Source organism: Electrophorus electricus, chromosome 9, assembly GCF_041902795.1.
Source record: "Electrophorus electricus isolate QZ-2024a chromosome 9, ASM4190279v1, whole genome shotgun sequence".
Taxonomy (NCBI): domain Eukaryota; kingdom Metazoa; phylum Chordata; class Actinopteri; order Gymnotiformes; family Gymnotidae; genus Electrophorus; species Electrophorus electricus.
Window position 1 is genome coordinate 8336696 of NC_137505.1, and position 22988 is coordinate 8359683.

The 22988-nt window shown below is 42.4% G+C and overlaps 1 protein-coding gene across 5 annotated transcripts in view; it reads left to right on the plus strand.

Annotated features, from left to right (window-relative positions):
* Window positions 1-8429: 8429 nt before the first annotated feature.
* LOC113588861 (FERM and PDZ domain-containing protein 4) overlaps window positions 8430-22988 on the plus strand; it is a 52359-nt gene continuing 37800 nt past the window's right edge. For 2 of the 5 annotated variants that reach the window (XM_035522800.2, XM_081720973.1), the window contains exon 1: window positions 15566-16007. In XM_035522800.2, the coding sequence (XP_035378693.2) occupies window positions 15940-16007 (68 nt within the window). In that variant the 5' untranslated portion in view covers window positions 15566-15939. Of the gene's footprint in view, window positions 8577-13873; window positions 14019-15565; window positions 16008-22988 lie in introns of those variants that run through there. The other 3 variants (XM_081720970.1, XM_081720974.1, XM_035522801.2) reach the window with 3 other exon arrangements.

The window sequence follows — 22988 nt, forward strand, 5'->3', positions numbered from 1 at the left end:
GTCTTAGTCACAGTCCAGGGTCACTTTACATGGAGAATTCAGGAATATACTCACAAAAAAATGAAGACAAACCAGGGATACCAGCTATAACAAGGAGGCCAGGAATCACAACAAACTAGGCATTGTATACAAAGTTCAGATTAACAAACAGCTAGCATCACATACAGTGGCTAAACTTACAATAACCAGCAAACACCCATGACAAAAGGCAGGGTTTAAATACATGAACTAATAAGTGTTAACGAGATACGGGTGCTACAAATGAAGGGTGGAGAAGCAAAAAATTACCTGCTTTTTGTGTGCCTCATTACATTATATAACTGTTCTATGTTAATTAGTAATTGGCAAGAAATAAACAATATGTATAAATGGCATGCGGGTAATATTGTTCTTAATTGTTTATAATTGTGAAAAGTGCAGTAACATCTGAGGTGCTTTCTTTCCCGCTCTCTCTCACACACCCTTACACCTTCAGTGTCTCTGGCTCACATCTTTTGTAACCAAAGTATTAAGAATATTGCAAATGTTTCTCAGTAGTCGTTAGGTGTCTATCTAAGAATGCTAGAAGGGTGGAAGTGATTCCAGACCCTGCTAAAGCTACAAAAAAGCTTTTATAACTTTAGAACTCCATAAAAGGAACAAAATCTTAAAATTAGCAGCTGCTACCTCTGCAGTACAACACAGCCAAGATTCACTGACTATATTGCACAGGGAAATGCGCTGTTATGTCTGTGGAATTCAGAAACGTGCGTTGACTGTTCTGTTGTGGCTGCCAGTTGATTGCGATACTTTAAGATGTCTGCATAACCTGAATACTGTGTTGGACTAATCAAGAAAATTCTCCATGAAAATTGTGTTCATTGTTTAAACAGCCAGTGGGCCACTGGGTTTGAATATGTTACAGTAAACAGGAAGGACTTGTTGCTGTTTGACTTGATAGATGAATGTGCAGCTTCCTCCCTGTCTTCCCACAGGGAGCCCCGAGCTCTGCTGGTCCTCATTACTCCTTCACACGAGCACAACACCAGCCTCTAGCTGCTCCAGCAGGGCTGCTCGCTCCTCTCCCACTGGCCTGCTGGAGCGCTCGCTCCTCTCCCGTTGGCCTGCTGGAGTGCTCGCTCCTCTCCCATTGGCCTGCTGGAGCGCTCGCTCCTCTCCCATTGGCCTGCTGGAGCGCTCGCTCCTCTCCCATTGGCCTGTCGGAGTGCTCGCTCCTCTCCCGTTGGCCTGCTGGAGCGCTCGCTCCTCTCCCGTTGGCCTGCTGGAGCGCTCGCTCCTCTCTCGTTGGCCTGCTGGAGCGCTTGCTCCTCTCTCGTTGGCCTGTCGGAGTGCTCGCTCCTCTCTCGTTGGCCTGCTGGAGCGCTCGCTCCTCTCTCGTTGGCCTGTTGGAGCGCTCGCTCCTCTCCCATTGGCCTGCTGGAGCGCTCCCTCCTCTCCCATTGGCCTGCTGGAGCGCTCTCTCCTCTCCCATTGGCTTGCTGGAATCATCGTTCACATCAGTGAGGGCAGCAGAGGTGAGGGGAGCCAGTCCTCCATGCCTGACTCTGAGCCACACATTGCATTACTCAAAGTGCACTGTCCTTTTTTGGATATGGTAAAGTGGGTGTTGTGCCATGGCATTGTTGCCAACCTGCACGGACATGCTTCAGCCTGGCATCATGATGCAGTGCCGAAACATCAGATCAGATGAGCATATAAGGGCATGTTCCACCAGGGTGCAGTACCGGATTGAAACAGTAGTGGGTGCTGTTTTGCAGAGGTTGAAGTTAATGTTTAAATCCCATGCTAGCAGCTACTAACAGACAACAAGAGGTCATAGCTGTGCAGCTCACAGACATGATGCCAGCTTACACGATCTTATAGATATTCAACAATCATGAGTTAACATTGGTGTATAAATGAGAATTGTTTTAATAGGGTTAATATGGATAGTGGTGAATTATACACATTAAAAGTGGTGAAATACAATAAAGTTATTATAATTTATTTATTTTTTACTCAAAATGAGGTCACCAACAAACTTTTTCCTCCATTTCTTGGCATCATCTTGCCGGAGTGTGATCGTAATTAGTCTGTGCTATAATTACCTGCCCGCTAATGAACAAGTTATGGCACACGTTTAGTATCACACTACATCTGTTTTCTCCCTTTTCTTAAATGAATGCTTATAACTTCACTGCCTTGAAAACAAACTAAAAGTTACATTTTATGTGTTTTGTATTGAAGGTAAATATATTAGTAGGATTAGTAGGATATTGCTCTGTTTTCAGTACTGGGCTACTGACCTTAATTTGCAGGCGGTGGTATGGGAGATGCTCAGATGCTCACTATTTTTCTATATGGAATATTTTCCCAGATATATGACAGGGAGGGTTGTCTTCTCTTTTCATACATACAACCAATAAGACGCATTCGTCTCAATAACACACTGACAGTACTGAATCCAAGACAGAATCTGCAGCATTGACTCCTCTTATAATGAACTGGACCAGAGGGATTAGCACACACACACACACACACACACACACACACACACACACACACACACACACACACACACACACACACACAGTAGGATTAGTGCACACATACACACAGCGGTGTTAGCGCATGCAAACACACAGAGGGGTTAGCACACACACACACACACACACACACACACACACACACACACACACACACACACACACACACACACACACAGAGGGGTTAGCACACACTGCAGATGAACATCAAGCTCTTCATGAACAGGCCTCCATGATGATGTCTGCGTATGCCCAGGTCCATCCGTCAGATCTGCTGGGCTGCTGCTTTGTGTCTCATGCCACCGGTTGCTAAGAGCCTAGAACGTAAGTGTGTTTCTGCATTGTCAGTGTTCATCTTCCAGCAGGAGTCAACAGAAGGTGAAACAGACACATGAAAATCCACCTAAAGCCATTCCTAAAAATCACATATCCAGAGTATTTTTATTGCTGGTTTGAGGAAGTGGACTTTACACATGGTCACGCACACACATACTGTGTGAGAGAGGCCACATTCCGCCTCCTTCCAGAGATGTGCATCACCCACTTTGTACGAGTCCAAGTCAAGTCTCTGGGATGCGAATCTCTGACGTGAGTCACAATGTCTGCCTCTAACCTCCATGACACCCCCGGTGGAGCCAGAGGCACAGGGACTAATGGGCCTAATGGTAACAGCACTGTTCCAGTTGGTGTCCAAGTAGCTGTTAATCAGATCGATGTCTCAGCATAGCCGAGAAACCCTCAGGCTCACATCTCTGCTGGACTAGACTAACTCATACATTGCTAATGTACTGATTAGGTTGCAGCTCAGTGAGTTTCCTGTGGTAAAAGAATTTCTTGGTTATACTGGTACTGAGGCCAGCAGAGGAAATAATCTGCAAGTCATAATATTGCTCTCATAATTGGTCTGCAGGTCATAATATGGCCCTTCTGATTGGTCTGCAGGTCAGTTATGGCCCTCCTGATTGGTCTGCAGGTCATAATGTGGCCCTTCTGGTTGGTCTTATGTGGTCCTTTGAGTGGTAATAGGTGATTAATTAAAAGTCAGACATGATTAATTAAAAGTTGAAAAGATGTGTGAAGAAGCCCTGACTGCAGTTTCTGTCTTGTTTTGATGTGTAAAGTGTTGAGATCTGATTAAATGTCTTTGAGCAGGAACTTAAACTCATTTGAAGGTTTTTAAAGGTTGTTCACCAAGGCAATCTGGGGCTTCTGAACTGAGGTGTTTTTTCTCGTACTGGTCTTCAGTGGACCAGCCAGATGGATCTGCATTTTAATACTCCTATCTCTCTTTGACCTTACTAGCTTTCCACAGTTATATTGATTTGTTCCTTCACATTCTAGATAATTGATAAACTCTGTAAGCCAAACCCTCCAGGCGGCTTGACATGTGCATACTTGCAGTCAGAGGATTGTTTTGTTACTGGCTTTGTGATGCCCAGAAATCTGCCTGCTAGTGATGGACAGTCGGCTTCGTCCTCACAAATGTGAAAAAGCTTGCATGTTTATGTAACTAAAACTCTAATAAAAGCACATTGGGTAAGAATCGTGTGTGTGTGTGTGTGTGTATGTGTGTGTGTGTGTCTGTGTGTGTGTGTGTGTGTGTGTGTGTGTGTGTGTGTGTGTGTGTGTGTGTGTGTGTGTGTTAGCAACACAAGAATAACAGTAATGAAACAAGTTGCAAATGCATTAAAAAACAGGGTCTGAAACCATAGCAACCACCAGGGAAGGCGCCTGCTTGGTGTTGGTGTCTGCTTGATGAAACAGCCTTTTATAATACTTTACATATACATTTAAATAGGACTGAACATTAATAAGTTATGAGACATTAAAGGTGGTCTGTCTGTGAGCTCTTTATGCACTTAATTTTATAGGGAAAATGTCATGACAAAAAAAAAAAAAGGAAAAAAAAAAAAGCGTCGAACAATCCTCCAGCAGGTGGCGATACTGAGTTCATACATTTTATTTCAGGTCGCTGAGATGTTGATTTCTGTCTGTTTTGGAGGAAGTTACACCTCCACTGAAAATGGATTGAATTTGTATGTAGTAACATACAACAGTAGATAAAACGGTCTAGTGGAATCAACTAAAATTATAACAGAAATTTTAACACATACTATATGTTTAAGTATCTGATCCTTTATAATAAGAATAGCAAAACACATGAACCCAGATACACAGAAAGACATGTGCACACATACACTCACAAACACAAACACACTGGGGGATGGAGGAGCAGAGTATGGTGATAAGGACACAGACAGACTGGAGAAGCCTGTAGGAGACAGACAGACAGACAGACAGACCGGAGAAACCTGGAGGAGACAGACAGACAGACTGGACAAACCTGGAGGAGACAGACAGACAGACAGACTGGAGAAACCTGGAGGAGACAGACAGACAGACAGACAGACCAGAGAAACCTGGAGGTCACAGACAGACAGACAGACAGACAGACAGACAGACAGACCAGAGAAACCTGGAGGAGACAGACAGACAGACTGGGCTGGTGAGAAGGACATATATGACCCTAAAATTCCTGTTTCAGTTCTGCACTCGGGGTCTGGGTCTATACTCATAATTTTATGCAAATTACTATTTGCAAAGATTGTTATGCACTATAAACACCAAGAATGAGATGAAATCCACACTTCCTTCTAAGTAATATATTAGACACACAACTGGTGTTGCAAGGAAGACTGTGTTTGCTCCAATTTTACTAAAATAACTTCTGCATAATACAAAATCAATTAGCAGGTAAGTTGTTTCACTAAGGGGCTTAAAACCGACCCCTAAAATAAGGGGGGGTTGAGATTGAAAGGGCAACTGTTTTAAAGTAGGAAGTACTGACACAGTGAGGTCTATAAAGTTGCTGTGTATGATTTATTTTTAAGAACACTTCAAGTAAAAGTCTTTACAGCCTTTACAGCTGTGTAGGTTTGGAAAAATGACTGTCAACACGGTTTGGCACATATCTGTACAAAAATGGGGCCTTCATGCCTTTCTATAGTTTAATGTATGAACGCAGCACATAAAAAGGTGAACCAAACACCAAGTGTCTTTGGAAGTGTCGGATTGGAGGAAGGGGGTTGATTCCTGCATTGAGTAAGTCTGTTACAAGCTGATAAAAACATAATATTGATTACAAAAGCTTTGAATCATTTTTATATATCAAACTCGAATGATCTTGTTTAAGAATTTGTATGAAGCAGAAGCAAAGATCCCTACTGTGGAACCCCTCAGTCACTGAGGACTGGCTGGGTCCCAGGGGTGCAAGACAAGCCTTCTGTTTCTGCATACAGTTAAGATAACCCTAAACCTTAACCCTAACCCTAACCCTAACCCAGTTAAGATAACCCTAACCCTTAACCCTAACCCTGACCTTAACACCTGCCTTTTTCAAATGCTTTATAGCTGTGATACTGTCTGTGGTATCTTAGCCTAGTAATTCAGAAATCAGGCCTGATTTATAAATACCAGCGTTCCTGATTAATGTCCCCCTTAGGGCCATAGCCTCAGTCGCCATTTGTTTGTCCTCTTTAAGCAAATCACTTTTTTTTAGATGATCCTTTTCCTGCCCTGCTGATTAAATTATAACAGAGAGATTAGAGTTATAAATAATGTAATCATGAAACAATTATTTCACTATTTATTCTGCCGCAGGTGTTATTGAGAATTGTTTGTCTAAGGATTTATAATACGTTTAATAGTGTCTCTCTGGAATATCATTTTTACTTTTAAAAATGTCAGATCTCTGAGATCTCAAATATTTCTCAGCATATTCTTCACCATAAACAAATAAGAAATCTCTCCAAACCATGCAGATAAAGTCATCAAAAAGTTTGTCCTCAGATTTAGGTGAGCAATTCGAATCTAAACTAAATCTGTTATTTTTACTGAGGAAATCTTTTATAAATGTAAAAAATATACAACAGAAATACAGCACAAAATAGCTGAATAAAGTGTGTCATATATGAACAGCAGAAGTACATTAGTTAGAAGGACAGTTATATCGTAGCCACACAGACTATGCACTATTGAAACACTCACATTATGCACTATTGAAACACACTATGCACTTTTGAAACACTCACACTGGCTGAATTTCTTCCATACTCACAGAATTGACATTGTTTTCATTTTCTTCATTTTATCTGAAAACAGAATGTTTCAAAACCTGCGAGGTGCATAACAGGGAGAGAAGCGTGTGAGCATTTGCAGGTCAGCTGGGTCTGCCTGCCAATGGTACCTTTCCTAGCAGCCTACAGAGATGATTCAGTCATTCAGCTCCTGCTGCCTGCTGGGGTCCCTCTCAGTAGGATGCTTATTTCTGTGCCAGGCAGTGATGCAACCTGTTGGATATCATGCAGAGCAAACAGGAGGGAATCATGTCTGGTTGGGAGGGAATCATGACTGGTTGGAAGGGAATTGTGTCCAGTTGGGAGGGAATCATGGGAATCGTGTCCCGTTGGGAAGGAAGCATGTCCAGTTGTGAGGGAATCATGTCCGGTTGTCCCTGAGGACACTTTGGCAGCTCCCAGTTTGGTGATGCCTCACACATCAGTAAGGTTCCTTCAGGAAGCTCAGCAGCGTTTTGTCCATGATGAGTGTTTGGGCGCTGGGCTCAGGCGCTTGGCTCAGGTGCTTGGCTCAGGTGGTGTTCGTAGGTTCATTCATAATAACTGGGCAGTACATGGAGACTTTGCTGCCCAAAGGCAAAAGCCATTCTGCAGTCAGATACAGCATCTAATAGTGTTTTAATGATACCATTAAGACTGTGTTTCTGGAGTCAGATTTCTAAAATGTCATATTATTAAAATATCTTTACTGTCTCTGCTGCCATGAGTACAGAGAAGATTAGTTAGTATAGTTTTGGCATCATGGCCTATGTGGACTTATATTTGACTAAAACACACATGTAAAGCATCAGACCTTAATGAGAACACTGGTGAGATCAGATACACACTTTCCCAAAGATGTAACTGTCAGCTGCAGGAATGTGCACATCTTGTCTTGCAGAAATGTGTATTTTTAAGCAAAATCGCTGAATAGTAATAAAATAGAGGAGACAGCCCAGCAAACCTGATGTGACAGCCAATGCAGAGCTACTGGCTTTAAAAAAAAAGATTTTAGAAAGATTGAAAGATTTTTAACTTATTTTTAAGTATATAAGTTTAGAAACAATTTTATTCAAACAATCCATTCAAGCAGAAAATGGTCATAAATGAAGTGCCTGATGATCTCCAAAAGCGTACTGCCCTCTGCTGGACGGATGTGTACTGCAGGGCAGGGGCCACCTTCTCTGACCCGCCACATGGCCGACTAAAAGCAGCTGTTTTATTTCACCCCATCATTTCACCCCCACAAATCAGACTCATCTCAGCTCAGCTTTGATCCCATGGCTGAGCCACTGGCCTGTAACGTGATTTCATTACTGGGGCAGAAGACACGATAGTGCTCTCTCTCTCTCTCTCTCTCTCTCTCTCTCTCTCTCTCTCTCTCTCTCTCTCTCTCTGTCTCTCTTTCTCTCTCTCTCTCTCTCCACCCCCTCTCTCTCCCTCTCTCTCTCTCTCTCTCCCTCCACCCCCTCTCTCTCTCCCTCTGTCTCTCTCTCTCTCTCTCCCTCTCTCTCTCTCTCCCTCCACCCCCTCTCTCTCTCCCTCTGTCTCTCTCTCTGTCTCTCTCTCTCTCCCTCCACCCCTCTCTCTCTCCCTCTGTCTCTCTCTCTCTCTCTCCCTCCACCCCCTCTCTCTCTCCCTCTGTCTCTCTCTCTCTCTCTCTCTCTCTCTCTCTCTCTCTCTCTCTCTCTCTCTCTCTCTCTCTCCCTTTGCTGAAACCCACTAAGAGTTGATCACTTTTTTTCCCTTGACTCTGGAATGTTGCTACTGGGAACATAAAGTGGCATAAAACCAACCAACAAGCGCACAGTTGATTGAACAGGATCTCCGGGTGACTGGAACATCCAGCACATGCCCACCGAGCGCCTGGACAGAGGTAGAACCCCTCAGCAGAGATGGAGAGCAGAGAAGAGCTGGAAGTCTTCACCATCATACAGTGAGTACTGAGTACTGAGAGCCAGTACAGAGACCGCGAGTACTGAGAATGAGTGCTGAGACCGTGAGTACTGAGAACATTTGTTTTTGGCAGTGTATGTGTCTTGATGCATCTGATTACAGTTATGCATTTGGAAACGATAATTTGTGCTGTTTTCACTCTGTGAGGGGAACAAAAAATATTATGAGTAGCTGCAGTTCATACTGATATTAAAGCAGCTCAGGTATTCAGATATAATCAAAGGTATAAATTTGCCAGTTTTATATGCTAGGCTCAGTATATCTGGACCCTCAAGTCATTAAAGGTGTGAAAGATGTCACTAGTACGTCAGAGTAATATTGTTTTGTTTTAATTTTTAGTACATTCACCTGTTTTAGTGGACGCCGGCAAATTTGAGAATGATTTAGGAATAATGAGTTGTAACAGGTGAGATACCACACTAAGTTGTGGGGCCGGGATATCCAGCTGTTTGTAGTTAATCATAATGCTATAATGTTAGCTGGCCATGCCTGAACACTAGACTTCTTTGTGTATAGACGCACACATACACACACAGAATCTCTCTGAATGAGGTTTGTCTGAATGGAGTGTCTTCAGTGTAGTGTCTACAATATCTACAATATCTGAGGTGTCTAAAGTGTAGTGTCTGCAGTGTTTGCAGTGTAATACCTGCAGTGTCTGTAGTGTAGTGTCTGCAGTGTTTGCAGTGTAATACCTGCAGTGTCTGTAGTGTAGTGTCTGCAGTGTTTGCAGTGTAATACCTGCAGTGTCTGTAGTGTAGTGTCTGCAGTGTTTGCAGTGTAATACCTGCAGTGTCTGTAGTGTAGTGTCTGCAGTGTTTGCAGTGTCTGTAATGTAGTGTCTGTAGTGTCTGCAGTGTCTGCAGTGTAGTTTCTGCAGTGTCTGTAGTGTAATACCTGCAGTGTCTGTAGTGTAGTGTCTGCAGTGTAGTGTCTGCAGTGTCTGTAATGTAGTGTCTGTAGTGTCTGAAGTGTCTGCAATGCAGTGTCTGTAGTGTAGTGTCTGCAATGTCTGCAGTGTAATACCTGCAGTGTCTGTAGTGTAGTGTCTGCAATGTCTGCAATGTAGTGGCTGCAATCTCTGCAGTGTCTGTAGTGAAGTGTCTGCAGTGTAGTGTCTACAATGTAGTGTCTGCCATGTCTGTAGTGTAGTGTCTGTAGTGCAGTGTAATACCTGCAGTGTCTGTAGTGTAGTGTCTGCAATGTCTGCAATGTAGTGGCTGCAGTGTCTGCAGTGTAGTGTCTGTGGTGTAGTGTCTGCGGTATCTGCAGTGTCTGTAGTGTAGTGTCTGTGGTGTAGTGTCTGCGGTATCTGCAGTGTCTGTAGTGTAGTGGCTGCAATCTCTGCAGTGTCTGTAGTGTAGTGTCTGCAGTGTAGTGTCTACAATGTAGTGTCTGCCATGTCTGTAGTGTAGTGTCTGTAGTGCAGTGTAGGTAACATAAAATATAGTCATTTTAAGATGGATGGCAACAAAGCAATAGAAACTTTCAAAATCTAAAACACTGGAAAAACATAGTTTAGGCATAGTTTAAAATGTCTCTGGGGATGTTAAATCATATCAAATCTAGTCTAAAGAAACCATTTCTTCTCTGATTTTTGAGCTCATTTAAGAATAAGATACTTATTTCTCAGCTGGTTTTAAGTTTTAACTTGTTTTAAATATTTTTTCCTACTGGGATTATTTTATTTGCCATATTATTGCATTTATTTCAAAGAATCAGCCAGATAATTTTGCCTTTTCAAAACATAATTACCCACTAAAGCAGTATAAAGCTTTTACTAGAAAACCTAATTAGAGATTAATGAAACATAAGATATTGAAAAGTAAATACATAAATTATTCAGTCTGAGGAGCCCTTATGAAAATCCTGATGTGCACACCTCTAAATCCTAACGTGCACACCTCAAAATCCTGAAGTGCACAACTCTAAATCCTGAGGTGCACACCTCTAACCTGAATTTCCAAGAAAATGTGTTAAAGTAGGAAATTATGTAATTTAAAGGATTGTGTATGAACATGTGTTTAGATCTTCTGTTACTTCCAGCACTAACCCCACCTTCTCCAGAGGAACTGGTAACAGATATCTCTGCACATGATACGAGCATATGTCTATAAAATGTCACTGTAATCTGACCCCTTAGTGCTGATCCTCCAGCATCTCACACTGGCTCCTTCTGGTTTAAGATAATCTTTAAAGTTGCTTCCACCTACTGGATCACATTCCAAAGCCGCTGCTGATCTGAAGGTTGAGTTTTGCCCCTTTGAGCTGCGTTTTGTCTGGGCCTTTTCTGACCCGCATGCTCCCAGTAATGTCCTTTGAGTCTTGCTATGACAGAACGGAGCTCAGCCTGTATGTGGTTCCCGTTTTGGCTCAGAGGTAAATGGGAATCCTTCATTTCTGAATGCAATGCACTTGTATACCATCATTTTCTTACAAGAACATGTGACTGGAACATGTGTTTTTAGATGTATATGCTTAAATTTATTATATATTAATCTTTTGTAAGGAATAAATCAAACTTCAGAATTATTTCAGAAATATTGAGCATAAACAAACCTGATACTCCTGACACTGGAGACTATTTACTATTTATACGTCAGATTTGTATTCTTGTTTGAGAAGTTTAACCATGTGATGACCAAATCAGCACAGACTCTGGCGACCTCTGTGAGAGTTGAAAATATTCTGCTGTTACTCTAAATGGCCTTAAACTGAACCACCTCAGTGCTTCAAAACACGAATGATTGGTCCTCTGCTTGCACTGGATCAGTCTCGTAACTGCACTGCACTGTGGGCATCCAATTAAACACACACACACACGCACACACACACACACACACACACACACACACACACACACACACACACACACACACACACACACACACACACACACACACACACACACACACACACACACACACACACTTTGATGCTTAATTCAGCTGCACTGGCAGAGAACCTAAAACTACAGCCACTTCAGAAAGCCATATTCTTTTATGGGAATATGTAAAATTGCCAGACACTAACGTATGCAGCTTGACAGGGCCAGAGTCAATGCACATCCAGAAACTGCACATTAATGCTCCACATTTGTGGCTCGCCAAAGGTTAAGACTTCTCCTGAATCTTGACAATGGCCAAGGCCCAAATTTTGATTCCACAATCTCAGATGTGCTTTTGTAAAAAAAACTCATAACACGACTCTTATCGTAAGAGAGAAGGATGGGTCATCCTGATCCTCACCTCTATTAGAGGCCTTTGACTTGTCTGCAAACAGCCACAAGCAGTGGCATTTCATTATCAAATATTTGCTATGCACTGTCACTAAAGATAATTCATCCTCAGCCTGTTAGATCCTCCTACTCAGTACTGTGTTCTGTTTGAGGTTCTGAATAATTTCACAGATCCCTCCTTGATTCCTAATCACTCGTCCAAAAAAATCATGTTCAATTAATTTCTCTAGTAAAACTTATAAGGATGAGGGCTTTAATGGCATTTAATGGCAAGACTCCTTGGTCCTGCCCTTTACCAGTAAGAGTGAAGATAAACTTCATCTGTGTAAGGAGAACGCGAGCAATCACAGCCAGGGCAGAGAGGTTAGCATGACAACCTCCTGCTCCATCCCTCAGCTCATTAACACAACTGATTAAGCATCCTCTGATAAAAGACTCGCAAATTCTAATTACCATGTGAAGGAAGTGTGACATTATCTGCTAACGCCAGTGAAATGGAGCCATGCTATGGCTGTGTCCATGTTAAGATCCTAGCATGATGAAGTCTCCACTAACCCCAGGTTGCCCATTAACCTATAAAAACAGATGCTTATTCTCTAGTTCTAAAGAGCTCACATTTCTGTGGTCGCTGTTGTAGAAGAAGGAATTCTACAGTATTTCTCACTTGGCTTCTCAGATGGTTCTCTGTGACAGGTTATGGAATCATATTTTTACCCTGGAAAAAAACTAATTTTGAGTGTTGATGTTAGGTTTAAGTTCATTTTATTAAAAATTGGTTAAATGTACATCTGTCCTTTTCTGCATTATACGCAAGATGTCATCACGAGCTTTCATTTAATATATTTGACTGTTTTTTCCACAGTATATCACTTGAAACCCTCTGGTCCTGAGTTCTTTTCAACCTCTGGTTTCAAAGGCTTTTTCCAGGTTTGAGAGTCATGTCAACACTGCAACAATGACGTGATGAACAAAGCAACATTTCCTCACAAGGTCAGGGGTCAAAATCCCTCATGTATGATAACCCTAATCTCAAGTATGATGACCCTAACTACAGGTATGATAAACCTAATCTCAGGTATGATAACTCTAACCCTCAGGTATGATAACCATAATCTCAGGTATGATAACCCTAATCTCAGGTATGAAGACCATAACTACAGGTATGATAACCCTAATCTCAGGTATGATAACTCTAACCCTCAGGTATGATAACCCTAATCTCAGGTATGATGACCCTAATCTCAGGTATGATAACTCTAACCCTCAGGTATGATAACCCTAATATCAGGTATGATGATCCTAACTACAGGTATGATAACCCTAATCTCAGGTATGATGACCCTAATCTCATGTATGATAACCCTAATGTCAGGTATGATGACACTAATCTCAGGTATGATCTGATCTTAAAATACTTGACAGAAGTAAAAACATCTTGGATCTGGGTCTTGCATTTCTCTCTCTCTCTGTCTGTTTTCATTTAAAATATTTTATATGATGAAATGCACAGAGAACTGTGGAAAATCAGGGCAGCAACAGTGTAAAATGTGTGATTTTAAAAATGCTATTCAATAATTAGTTTAATTCCACAAAGAGCTTTAATAATTAAATACATTAATGTACTTGAGCTGTATTCGCTTTAAATGTTCAAATCAAGTTGCTGTATTCTAAAGGGAAGCCTGCACTCAGGTCACAGTAAAGTGGAAGTACTCATCTTGTTTTTTTACATTTTTATTTGTCTTCCATCTTTAAAGAAAATTTGTGCTTTCTGAAATTAAAACAACTAAAACATTAGGGTTACTGTTTCTTTAAGACAGACAATAACCTGATTCATTGTGAAGTGTTACCAAAATCATGGCTTGAAGCAGAGGAACAAAAGGAGATTCTGTGTCCTGATAAACTGTGAAATGTCCACCCACTCATAGATCCCACAGGGTTGACTTTCAAAGAACAGTAATCTTGTAATTGTGAATAGTAATTTAATTGGATTAGCTCAATCAGAAACTAAATTAGTCGGATTAGGAGACCGTGTCTGTAAAACAACATGCAAGCGTTTGTCATTACCATGTGGGTGGTCTGACTAAGGCATCGAAGGCGAAATGGATGAAGTATCAGTGTTCTGTGTAAAGAGAGCTGTATGTTGTGAGTGTTGAGGACGTGTTTGTGCGGGTGCATATGTAGCCGGTGAGTATAAACCCTTGACCTGTGCTGTAGTTGTGGAGTATGAACCTTTGACCTGTGCGGTAGTTGTAGTTGTTGTTATGTTGTCACTACCTCTGCATCTTCCTGGATGTTTTTGTTATTTTCGTTGTAGGTATTTTCTAGTATTTTTAAAACATAATCTAGAGAAAGAGACACAGCTTGCTATGTGGAGAGAAAAATTATATTTTTTTAGGCGACAGCTGGAGTAAAGGATGACTAGATCTGCTACCCTGTGTAACAGAGTCCTGAATAATCTGAGTGGTACTGTCAGCACAGTGATACAATTGTATCCAAAAATAACTTGTCTGTTATCACAAAAGTCCCACCTCCCGTTTACCACTGGTGAAAATCATCTTAATGTGCTGCCCAAGAGTAAAATGTTTGTCTTGGACAGGCAGGTGTCTGCAGTAGTAAAGTGGGCGGCCTACTGAAGGTTATCTTTAATCATTTGGAGTCTTCCATTTGCACTCGTGTCCTTGGTGAAACCAACTCGTCTATCCGCAACAGATCTACTCCTAATATGCTTCCTGTATTCTCCATTCCACGTAACATATAAAAACGATATTGAGGCTGCTGATCGAAGCCAAACGAGTCTTCCTCTTTCTGTCTCTAATTCTGCTTCACTCCACTCTCACCTGCTCCCACATACGTCTCTCCCTCCCCACCCCTCTCTCTCTCTCTCTCTCTCTCTCTCTCTCTCTCTCTCCCCAACCCTCTCTCTCTGTCCCCACCGATCTCTCCCTCTCTCCCTCTCTCTCTGTCTCTCTCCCCACCCCTATCTCTCTCTTTCTCTCTCCCCACCCCTCTCTCTGTCTCTCTCTCTGTCTCTCTCTCTCTCTCCCCTCTCTCTCTCTCTCTCCCTCTCTCCCTCCCTCGCTCCCCACCCCATCTCTCTCTCTCCGTCTCTCTCTGTCTCTCTCTGTCTCTCTCTCTCTCTCTCTCCATCTCTCTCTCTCTCTCTCTCTCTCTCTCTCTCTCCGTCTCTCTCCCCTCTCTCTCTCCCTCCCTCACTCCCCACCCCTATCTCTCTCTCGCTCTCTCCCTTTCTCTCTCCCCACCAATCTCTCTCTCTCTGTCTCTCTCCCCACCTCTCTGTCTCTCTCTCTCTGTCTCTCTCCCCACCCCCACCCCCCCTCTCTCTCTCTCTCCGTCTCTCTCTCTCTCTCTCTCTCCATCTCTCTCCCCTCTCTCTCTCCCTCCCTCGCTCCCCACCCCTATCTCTCTCTCGCTCTCTCCCTTTCTCTCTCCCCACCAATCTCTCTCTCTCTGTCTCTCTCCCCACCTCTCTGTCTCTCTCCCCACCCCCACCCCACCCCCCCCTCTCTCTCCTTCTCTCTCTCTCTCTCTCTCTCTCTCTCTGTCTCTCTCCCCTCTCTCTCTCCCTCCCTCGCTCCCCACCCCTATCTCTCTCTCGCTCTCTCCCTTTCTCTCTCCCCACCAATCTCTCTCTCTCTGTCTCTCTCCCCACCTCTCTGTCTCTCTCTCTCTGTCTCTCCCCCCCCCTCTCTCTCTCTCTCTCTATCTCTCTCTCTCCACACCACCCACGCTGTTCACTCTATGCGGCTCCGCTTCCGATTTCATTCGCGACGCTCGCGCCGCCGAAGAAACCGGAGAATAGCTGCAAATCACGCGAGCGTGCCCGTTGTGCTTCGCGTGCTCCGTGCCGAGCCCCGTCTGTGATTCGCACCTCGTTACGCTGCCGCTGTCGCGAAGTCTTGCCACGTTATGATTCTGCGATTGAAGTGAAGTTGGTTTGGGAGGATGTAGCCCGGGGCAGTAAGGTAACGCAGGGTGGATCTGAGGCGGCTACAGCCATGCCGGACATCACTCGCCACACCTGACCGCGGCTCAGCTCTTTATCCCCGCTGCACCTCAGGATTTTGTGGCTGTGGAGGCAGCGTGAATGTTGAGCATCACAACTCGAGCGCATATGGACGTGTTCAGTTTTGTCAGGATGCCCAAACTGTCAGGGTGAGTCGGTTGTCTGCCGCCTGTTATGCGAGAAGAACATTGTGTGTTCAAATTAGCCTTTTATGGGCTTTTATGAAGATTGTTAGATGACGCGAATGCGAAAAACATACAATGTCGGAGAATTTCGAATTTCATATAATCACTACGCATTCCCGACGCGTCACGCAGGAGCTGGAGTAAAGTTACCGAGCTGTTCCGTCTTCTGTGTTGTGGTAAATCTGGCGTTTGGCTGCTGTCAAAAGCGTCTTATAATTTACAGTATTCTAAACTGGACAATGCCAAAGATAACGGCTTTTTGTTCTGCTGACATCTCAGATCTGGTCGCTACTGTAGTGCTCAATATTTCGGTAACATTTTTAATTAATGCATTTGTAGTCCTCCATTTATTTAACAGGAATGTAAGTTATTTGTGGTAGCTGACTGGCAACACACGAAAATTAAACAGGAACCCCTAGATTTCGTGAGTCATCTCACTGAGCGCCAGACCAAGTAGGCTCTGTTGTCACTCTCTGCTACAAGCTCTGCTCTAGAACATCTAGAACAGCCCACCCGCTCTGCTCTAGAGTATCTAGAACTGCCCACCTGCTCTGCTCTAGAACATATACAACTGCCCCATTCTGCTCTAGAACATATACAACTGCCCCATTATGCTAGAACATCTAGAACTGACCCCCCCACCCCCACCCCCGCTCTTATCCATTCAGTGTCACACACGTATTTAAAATGTTACACACATTTCTCACCAGCTAGTCTAATTTCATCACCTTGCACCTTTTCATGATTTGATCCTCTTAAAAGGCTGACCTTGGTTCTTCTGTTCATCACAGCTCTCTCTCAGTATATGTCTTCAAGCTTATCTTAGAAATTTAGCGTCCATGTCTTTAAAAGATTGTAAAGCATTTAATTTTTGCCACACATCTGTTGGCAGTGCTGTATTATATGACAAAAGGCCTGTGTCCATGAGTGACTAATGCACTAAGCATATTCATATTCATATTCATATTCATATTCAGATGAGAGCCCAGTGAATCTATCAGCATATGAGGCATTAAATCAGTGATTAGTGTGATGGTCATTTGTCCTGAGCAGATCAGGCAGTTCCGGTTACTGCTGTACTCTGGTGGAGAAGTCTGTTTATAACAGTGCGCTCCAAACAGCAAGAACACTGTACAGCATTTACTCACATTCAGGGCTAATTTTCTTGAGTTTTTGTCTTGACTTTTCAACTTAAAATTTGCTTTCAGTCATCATATTTAAGCTTATTTAAACTCTGATGACATAATAATAATAATACTATTATACTAATAGTAATACTGTGAGCATATGAAATTCTGTATGTTTCACAGTTTCACATAGAAACAAACAGAAAAATCTAAGATTTTGAGCGCAGAGTTTAGACCAAAATACTTTGACAGAGGCCAGTGGGTTCCATATGAATGCAGCATGGCGGCGCTGCAGAGATTCTCTCTGTCCAGGCAGGAATAGGGTGATACACTGGATCCTTCTGGTACTTGACCAAAGTATTTAGTTAGATTTTACACTCATGTACCAGAGTGTTTTGTGGCTTCCTGTCAAATTGCAGCAGTATATTTTTCAGACCAGTACCACAAATGTGATAAAGACATGGCACGCGGAACAAAAAGAGACACATGACTTATTTATAAATGTTCTATTACTTCCTGTTCAGTCTGCATTGTCTGCAGCTACGTTTGTCCCACCTCCACTGTCACTCACACATGGTCACCTCTGTGCGTCAGGTCACCAGCCTGAATGCCCTTTACTGCAGGGCTAACAATCAAAGACAGATCACTAGTCCGACTCTGAACATAACAGACTCTGAACATAACAGACTCTGAACATAACTGACTCTGAACATGACAGACTCTGAACATGACAGACTCTGAACATAACTGAATCGGAACATGACTGAATCTGAACATGACAGACTCTGAACATAACAGACTCTGAACATAACTGACTCTGAACATAACAGACTGAACATAACAGACTGAACATAACTGAATTGGAACATGACAGACTCTGAACATAACAGACTCTGAACATAACTGACTCTGAACATGACTGACTCTGAACATAACTGACTCTGAACATAACTGACTCTGAACATGACTGAATTGGAACATGACTGAATCGGAACATGACTGAATCTGGATAATGTCTTCACACCCCTCTGCACTTTAATCTGCTCTCTTCATCAAAGTGATTTACAGGTTTTCAGGTTGGTATTTCAGGTAGCACATGAAATCATAATATTATCCTTTAGGTCCTGTAATTTGGTTCTAAAATGAGAATTTATTTAACGCTATTGCATTATTACTGGCAAACACACTTTATATAGGCTATTGTGCAGTTTAGTGAATGCTATCATCAAACGCATGCTTTAGGCAGAAAATAACTGACCAGTTGTTCCTATTTACTGCAAAGATTGAATGAGAAAAAGGACAATAACCATATTTCAGGATGTGTATTTTAAATCCAGCACTCCAGATGCTCTAGGGCTGATTTCTTTGTGAATTAGATGCACTGTTGCCACTGGGAGTCAAATGTTCTCTCTGAAAGGCTTGGAGGTTTGTTTCATGTGTATTGCAAAGATCAAACTGGATTCATTCACCATGATGTGGCTGCTGCTTTTTGAACAGGCAAAGCTGCTTTTGTGAGCTCTTGCACAGGGCTTCTGTAGGATTCAAATTTGTTTTAGATATTTGAAGATAGACCAACCCTGACTCTAGCATAACACCTCCAGATATATGAAAAGAGAAGTGTTATCCCTTAAAAGTTAGAAGTTCCTGCAAAAACATCAGCATTGTGTACTTAATATTTAATGCGAAGGTCATCTTGAAGTCTGAGGGGAATCATCAGACTTCCCCATATTCTCTGTGCAGTGGTAGTGTTCCATGGCTTCCTTCATATGCCCTCATGTCTGGGTCCCTAAAGTTAGAAGCGTCTCCTTCTTGTGTAGGACACTGTATAAAAAGCAGAGTTCTTGGCAGAAGTTTGGGTACATAATTTTTAATTCATGGGCCCTAGTTCTTGTAGCTGGAGGAGATGATACTTTCAGTGTACAAACAAAAAGTATCAATGAAATCTTTACATCTTGGTCTTACGTTACTTCACAGATGACCCCAAATAAGCCTTGTATTGCTTTTCAGAAACCTGCTGCATATTGTCTGTTTCTTCTCAATTCTGTTAATTTCATTCACACTTGTTCACTTTCTTCAGATTTCCAGTTATCAACTCCTGTAGAGAAAATAGTTTGGTCATCGCTTAAAAGATTTTTGAAAAAGAGAGGAACAAGTGGAAGTTGCAGTGGAGGCCATGCATTGTGAAGGTTAAAAAGGCTGAGTCAATGACAAGAAAAAACAGTGCTTACAGACAACCATCCAGACCAAAGAACCACGAACACAGTACACTATAGCACCACTGAAGAGTGGGCCTCGAATCCACAGGGAAGACTCCCAACAAAGGCTGCCTGCTGTGCACGGCTGTGGACAGAAGGGGGCAGAGAGGGATTTTTCCCGCGCAACATGTTGAGAGCCCTGAATGCTTGAGCTCCTACCATGCAGCCACAGGCCTGACACACTGTACTCTAATCCTACATGCTCTCTGCACAGGGCAGTCAGTCATGCAGAATTAAGGCTTGGTGGAGGAACATGGGGAGGGTCTGTTAAATGCCGGGTGTTTGGTTTCTGTGTGGACTTTGAAAGCTGCCCACACTGCTCTGATAACCTCTGACATGACTTTCATGCCAAAGCTATTATGTAGCGATTATATATATTTTTCTTACTACTGGATGTGGTCTTTAGGATAAAAAAAAAAAAAATATATATATATATATATATATATATATATATATATATATATATATATATATATATATATATATATATATATCCTGAAGGACCCCAGAAAGGGGCAGTTCCATCCAACTACTGCCCAATAACCTGCCTCTGTACAACATAGAACATCCTGTCAGTCATCACTGTGGCTAAGATGAGTAGGCACATGGCTCAATACATGAGCCTTCATCAAGAACTCAATGGGGCTGTGGAAGATGACCCAATAATGTCATCAGCATAGCAGTGGTAGGAGAAACCATAAGAAGATATTACATCACCAAGAGAATGAGTATACAAAGAGAAGAGAAGGGGGCCTAATACTGAGCCTTGTGGAAGACCAGTGGACAGTCTACATGGTTTGGATGTGGATCCTCTCCATATCATCTGATAGGACCGTCCCTCCAGATAGCACTGAAACCATCTCCAAGCAGAGCCAGTCACACCAAGCCTGGAGAGAACAGAAAGAAGAATCTTGTGGTTCACTGCTGAAAGGTCTAGAAGAATCAAAACAAATGACTGTTTGGCAGCTTTAGCAGCATGAAGTTTCTCAGTCACTGCTATGAGGGCCATTTCTGTAGAATGTGCCGGTTTGTAGCCAGTCTGATTGGGATCGTGCAGCTGGTTCTGGGTGAGAAAAAGAGCCAATTGATTATAAACTGCTCGTTCAAGAGCCACTATCCAGGATGAAACAACCAAGATCCAGGAGTATACCAGGATGACGGTCCTAAGTGATGAAGTGCTTAGTGAGTAACTCAGACAGCAGAAACCTGAGGAGGACGGGAATGATGAGGAGCAAGAACCATCATGGGAGGAAAAGTCCCTGCATGGTACGTACCACCAGCAGACTGGAAGTGGATGATATGAAGAAATCCTACCAATGACTGGAAAAGGCTGGACTGAAAGACACCACAGAGACACTAATCATGGCAGCACAGGAACAAGCTCTGAATACCAGATCAATAGAGGCTGGATCTAACACACCAGGCAGGACCCCAGATACAGGCTGTGCAAAGACGCCCCTGAGACAATCCAGCACATAACAGTGGGATGCAAGATGCTAGCAGGCAGAGCGCACATGGAATGCCGTAACCAAGTGGCTGGCATAGTATACAGAAACATCTGTGCTGAGTTTGGGCTGGAAGTTCCAAGGTCTAAGTGGGATACACCACCCAAAGATGGTGGAAAGTGACCGTGTTAAGATCCTGTGAGACTTCCAGATACAGACAAAATAGTAACGCTAACCAACCGAACATAGTAGTGATGGTTAAACAGCAGAAGAGCACTGTAGTACCATCATGCTGAAAATGAAAGAGCTGCAATTACCCAAAGCATCTTCATCAAAAGTTTACTGAGTAGCTGAAAAATAATTAGATTTGTGATTACCACTGTTATATTGGTTAGGCTGATACAGAATGAACTGATCTAATCATGCTATTACTGTTCATAGGTTGTATAGAACACAGTCTTAAGAACACTTTAAAATCCCATTTAACATGTCTACGTTTCCGTCTTAGTACCTGATTAGTTGGACAGTATCTCATTAGGTTGAACTGGATTGTAAAATAGTAACACAATCTGAATGCATCTAGCTAGTTATTAACTGGCAGGATCAGGTTTATATTTGTGTTAAATGGGATTTTGTTTTATCAGAGTTCTTTAAGGCTGCATTCTTTACAACCAGCAGTAGCCAAATGTGCAAGAATACGAAGCACGAATAGGCCAATTGTTCATTCTGTACCACCAGTGACAAAACCATGGTAATTGCAAATCCCCTTTTACGTGTCCCACAGAAACAAGACTTCGTATGTGTTGTGACACTTTTCCATTGTGACTGGATTTGCAGCATTTCTTAAGTATGTTTTTTTCCGAATTTGCACCGTGTTTTCCGAAATGTAGTGCATGTGTTATCATTTTGATAAATATGTTTTGTGTTGTTTCTGCACATGTTTTAATTTGCAGCGTGATTGGTAACATCCTGTATGATGGGTCTTCCTAGCTACCATACCATGATAGATGTGGTGATCCCAAGTAATACCAACATCAGCAGCAAGGAACACAAAAAGCTCAAGAAATACCAAGGGCTCAGAGAAGAGCTGGAAAAGATGTGGAAGGTGAAGGCAACAGTGGTTCCCGTGGTAACCGGAGCACTAGGGGCTGTGACCCCTAAACTAGGAGAATGGCTCGATGAGATCCCAGGAGCAACATCTGAGTTCTCTGTCCAGAGGAGTGCAGTCCTGAGAACAGACATTTTTTTTTTTACCACACAAGTATTGCTATTCAGAATCACTCTTTTCTCTGTTTGAATTTACACGCCCCATTTGCATGTCAGTAAGACATTCTGAATAAGACCATAGTGGTACATGTAGGTAAGAAGTTCTGGATAAGACCATACTGGTACATGTAGGTATAATGTTCTGTATAAGACCATACTGGTACATGTAGGTATGATGTTCTGTATAAGAGCATAGTGGTACATGTAGGTAAGATGTTCTGGATAAGACCATACTAGTAAATGTAGGTAAGATGATCTGGATATAAGCATAGTGGTACATGTAGGTAAGATGTTCTGGATAAGACCATAGTGGTACATGTAGGTAAGATGATCTGGATATAAGCATAGTGGTACATGTAGGTAAGATGTTCTGGATAAGACCATACTGGTACATGTAGGTAAGATGATCTGGATATGAGCATAGTGGTACATATAGGTAAGATGTTCTGGATAAGACCATACTAGTACATGTTCTGGATAATGGTACATAGTAATGGACATGGTACACATTCTGCATAGTATGTTTTGTCTACATACACATAAGGAACAGTTAAATGGCGTGAAATGATTATTATATGATGGAAACTGTCACTGTATTTAAAGTCAGTGTGGCAGCAACATAGTGCATCAGGCATACAGATGAAGGTCTTCTGTCATGATTCAGAGTGGCAAGTGAGCCTATCACAGTAAAACGTCAAATACTACTGATTATACAATTTAATTTTATATTTAAACTCAGATTTCAGAAAACAGATGGAACAAAACAGATTGAATCCATTAGTCTGTAGAGTTTTTCTCTTTAGATGCAGCCACGCATGACTTATATGACAGGTATGGATCACTCATACATTT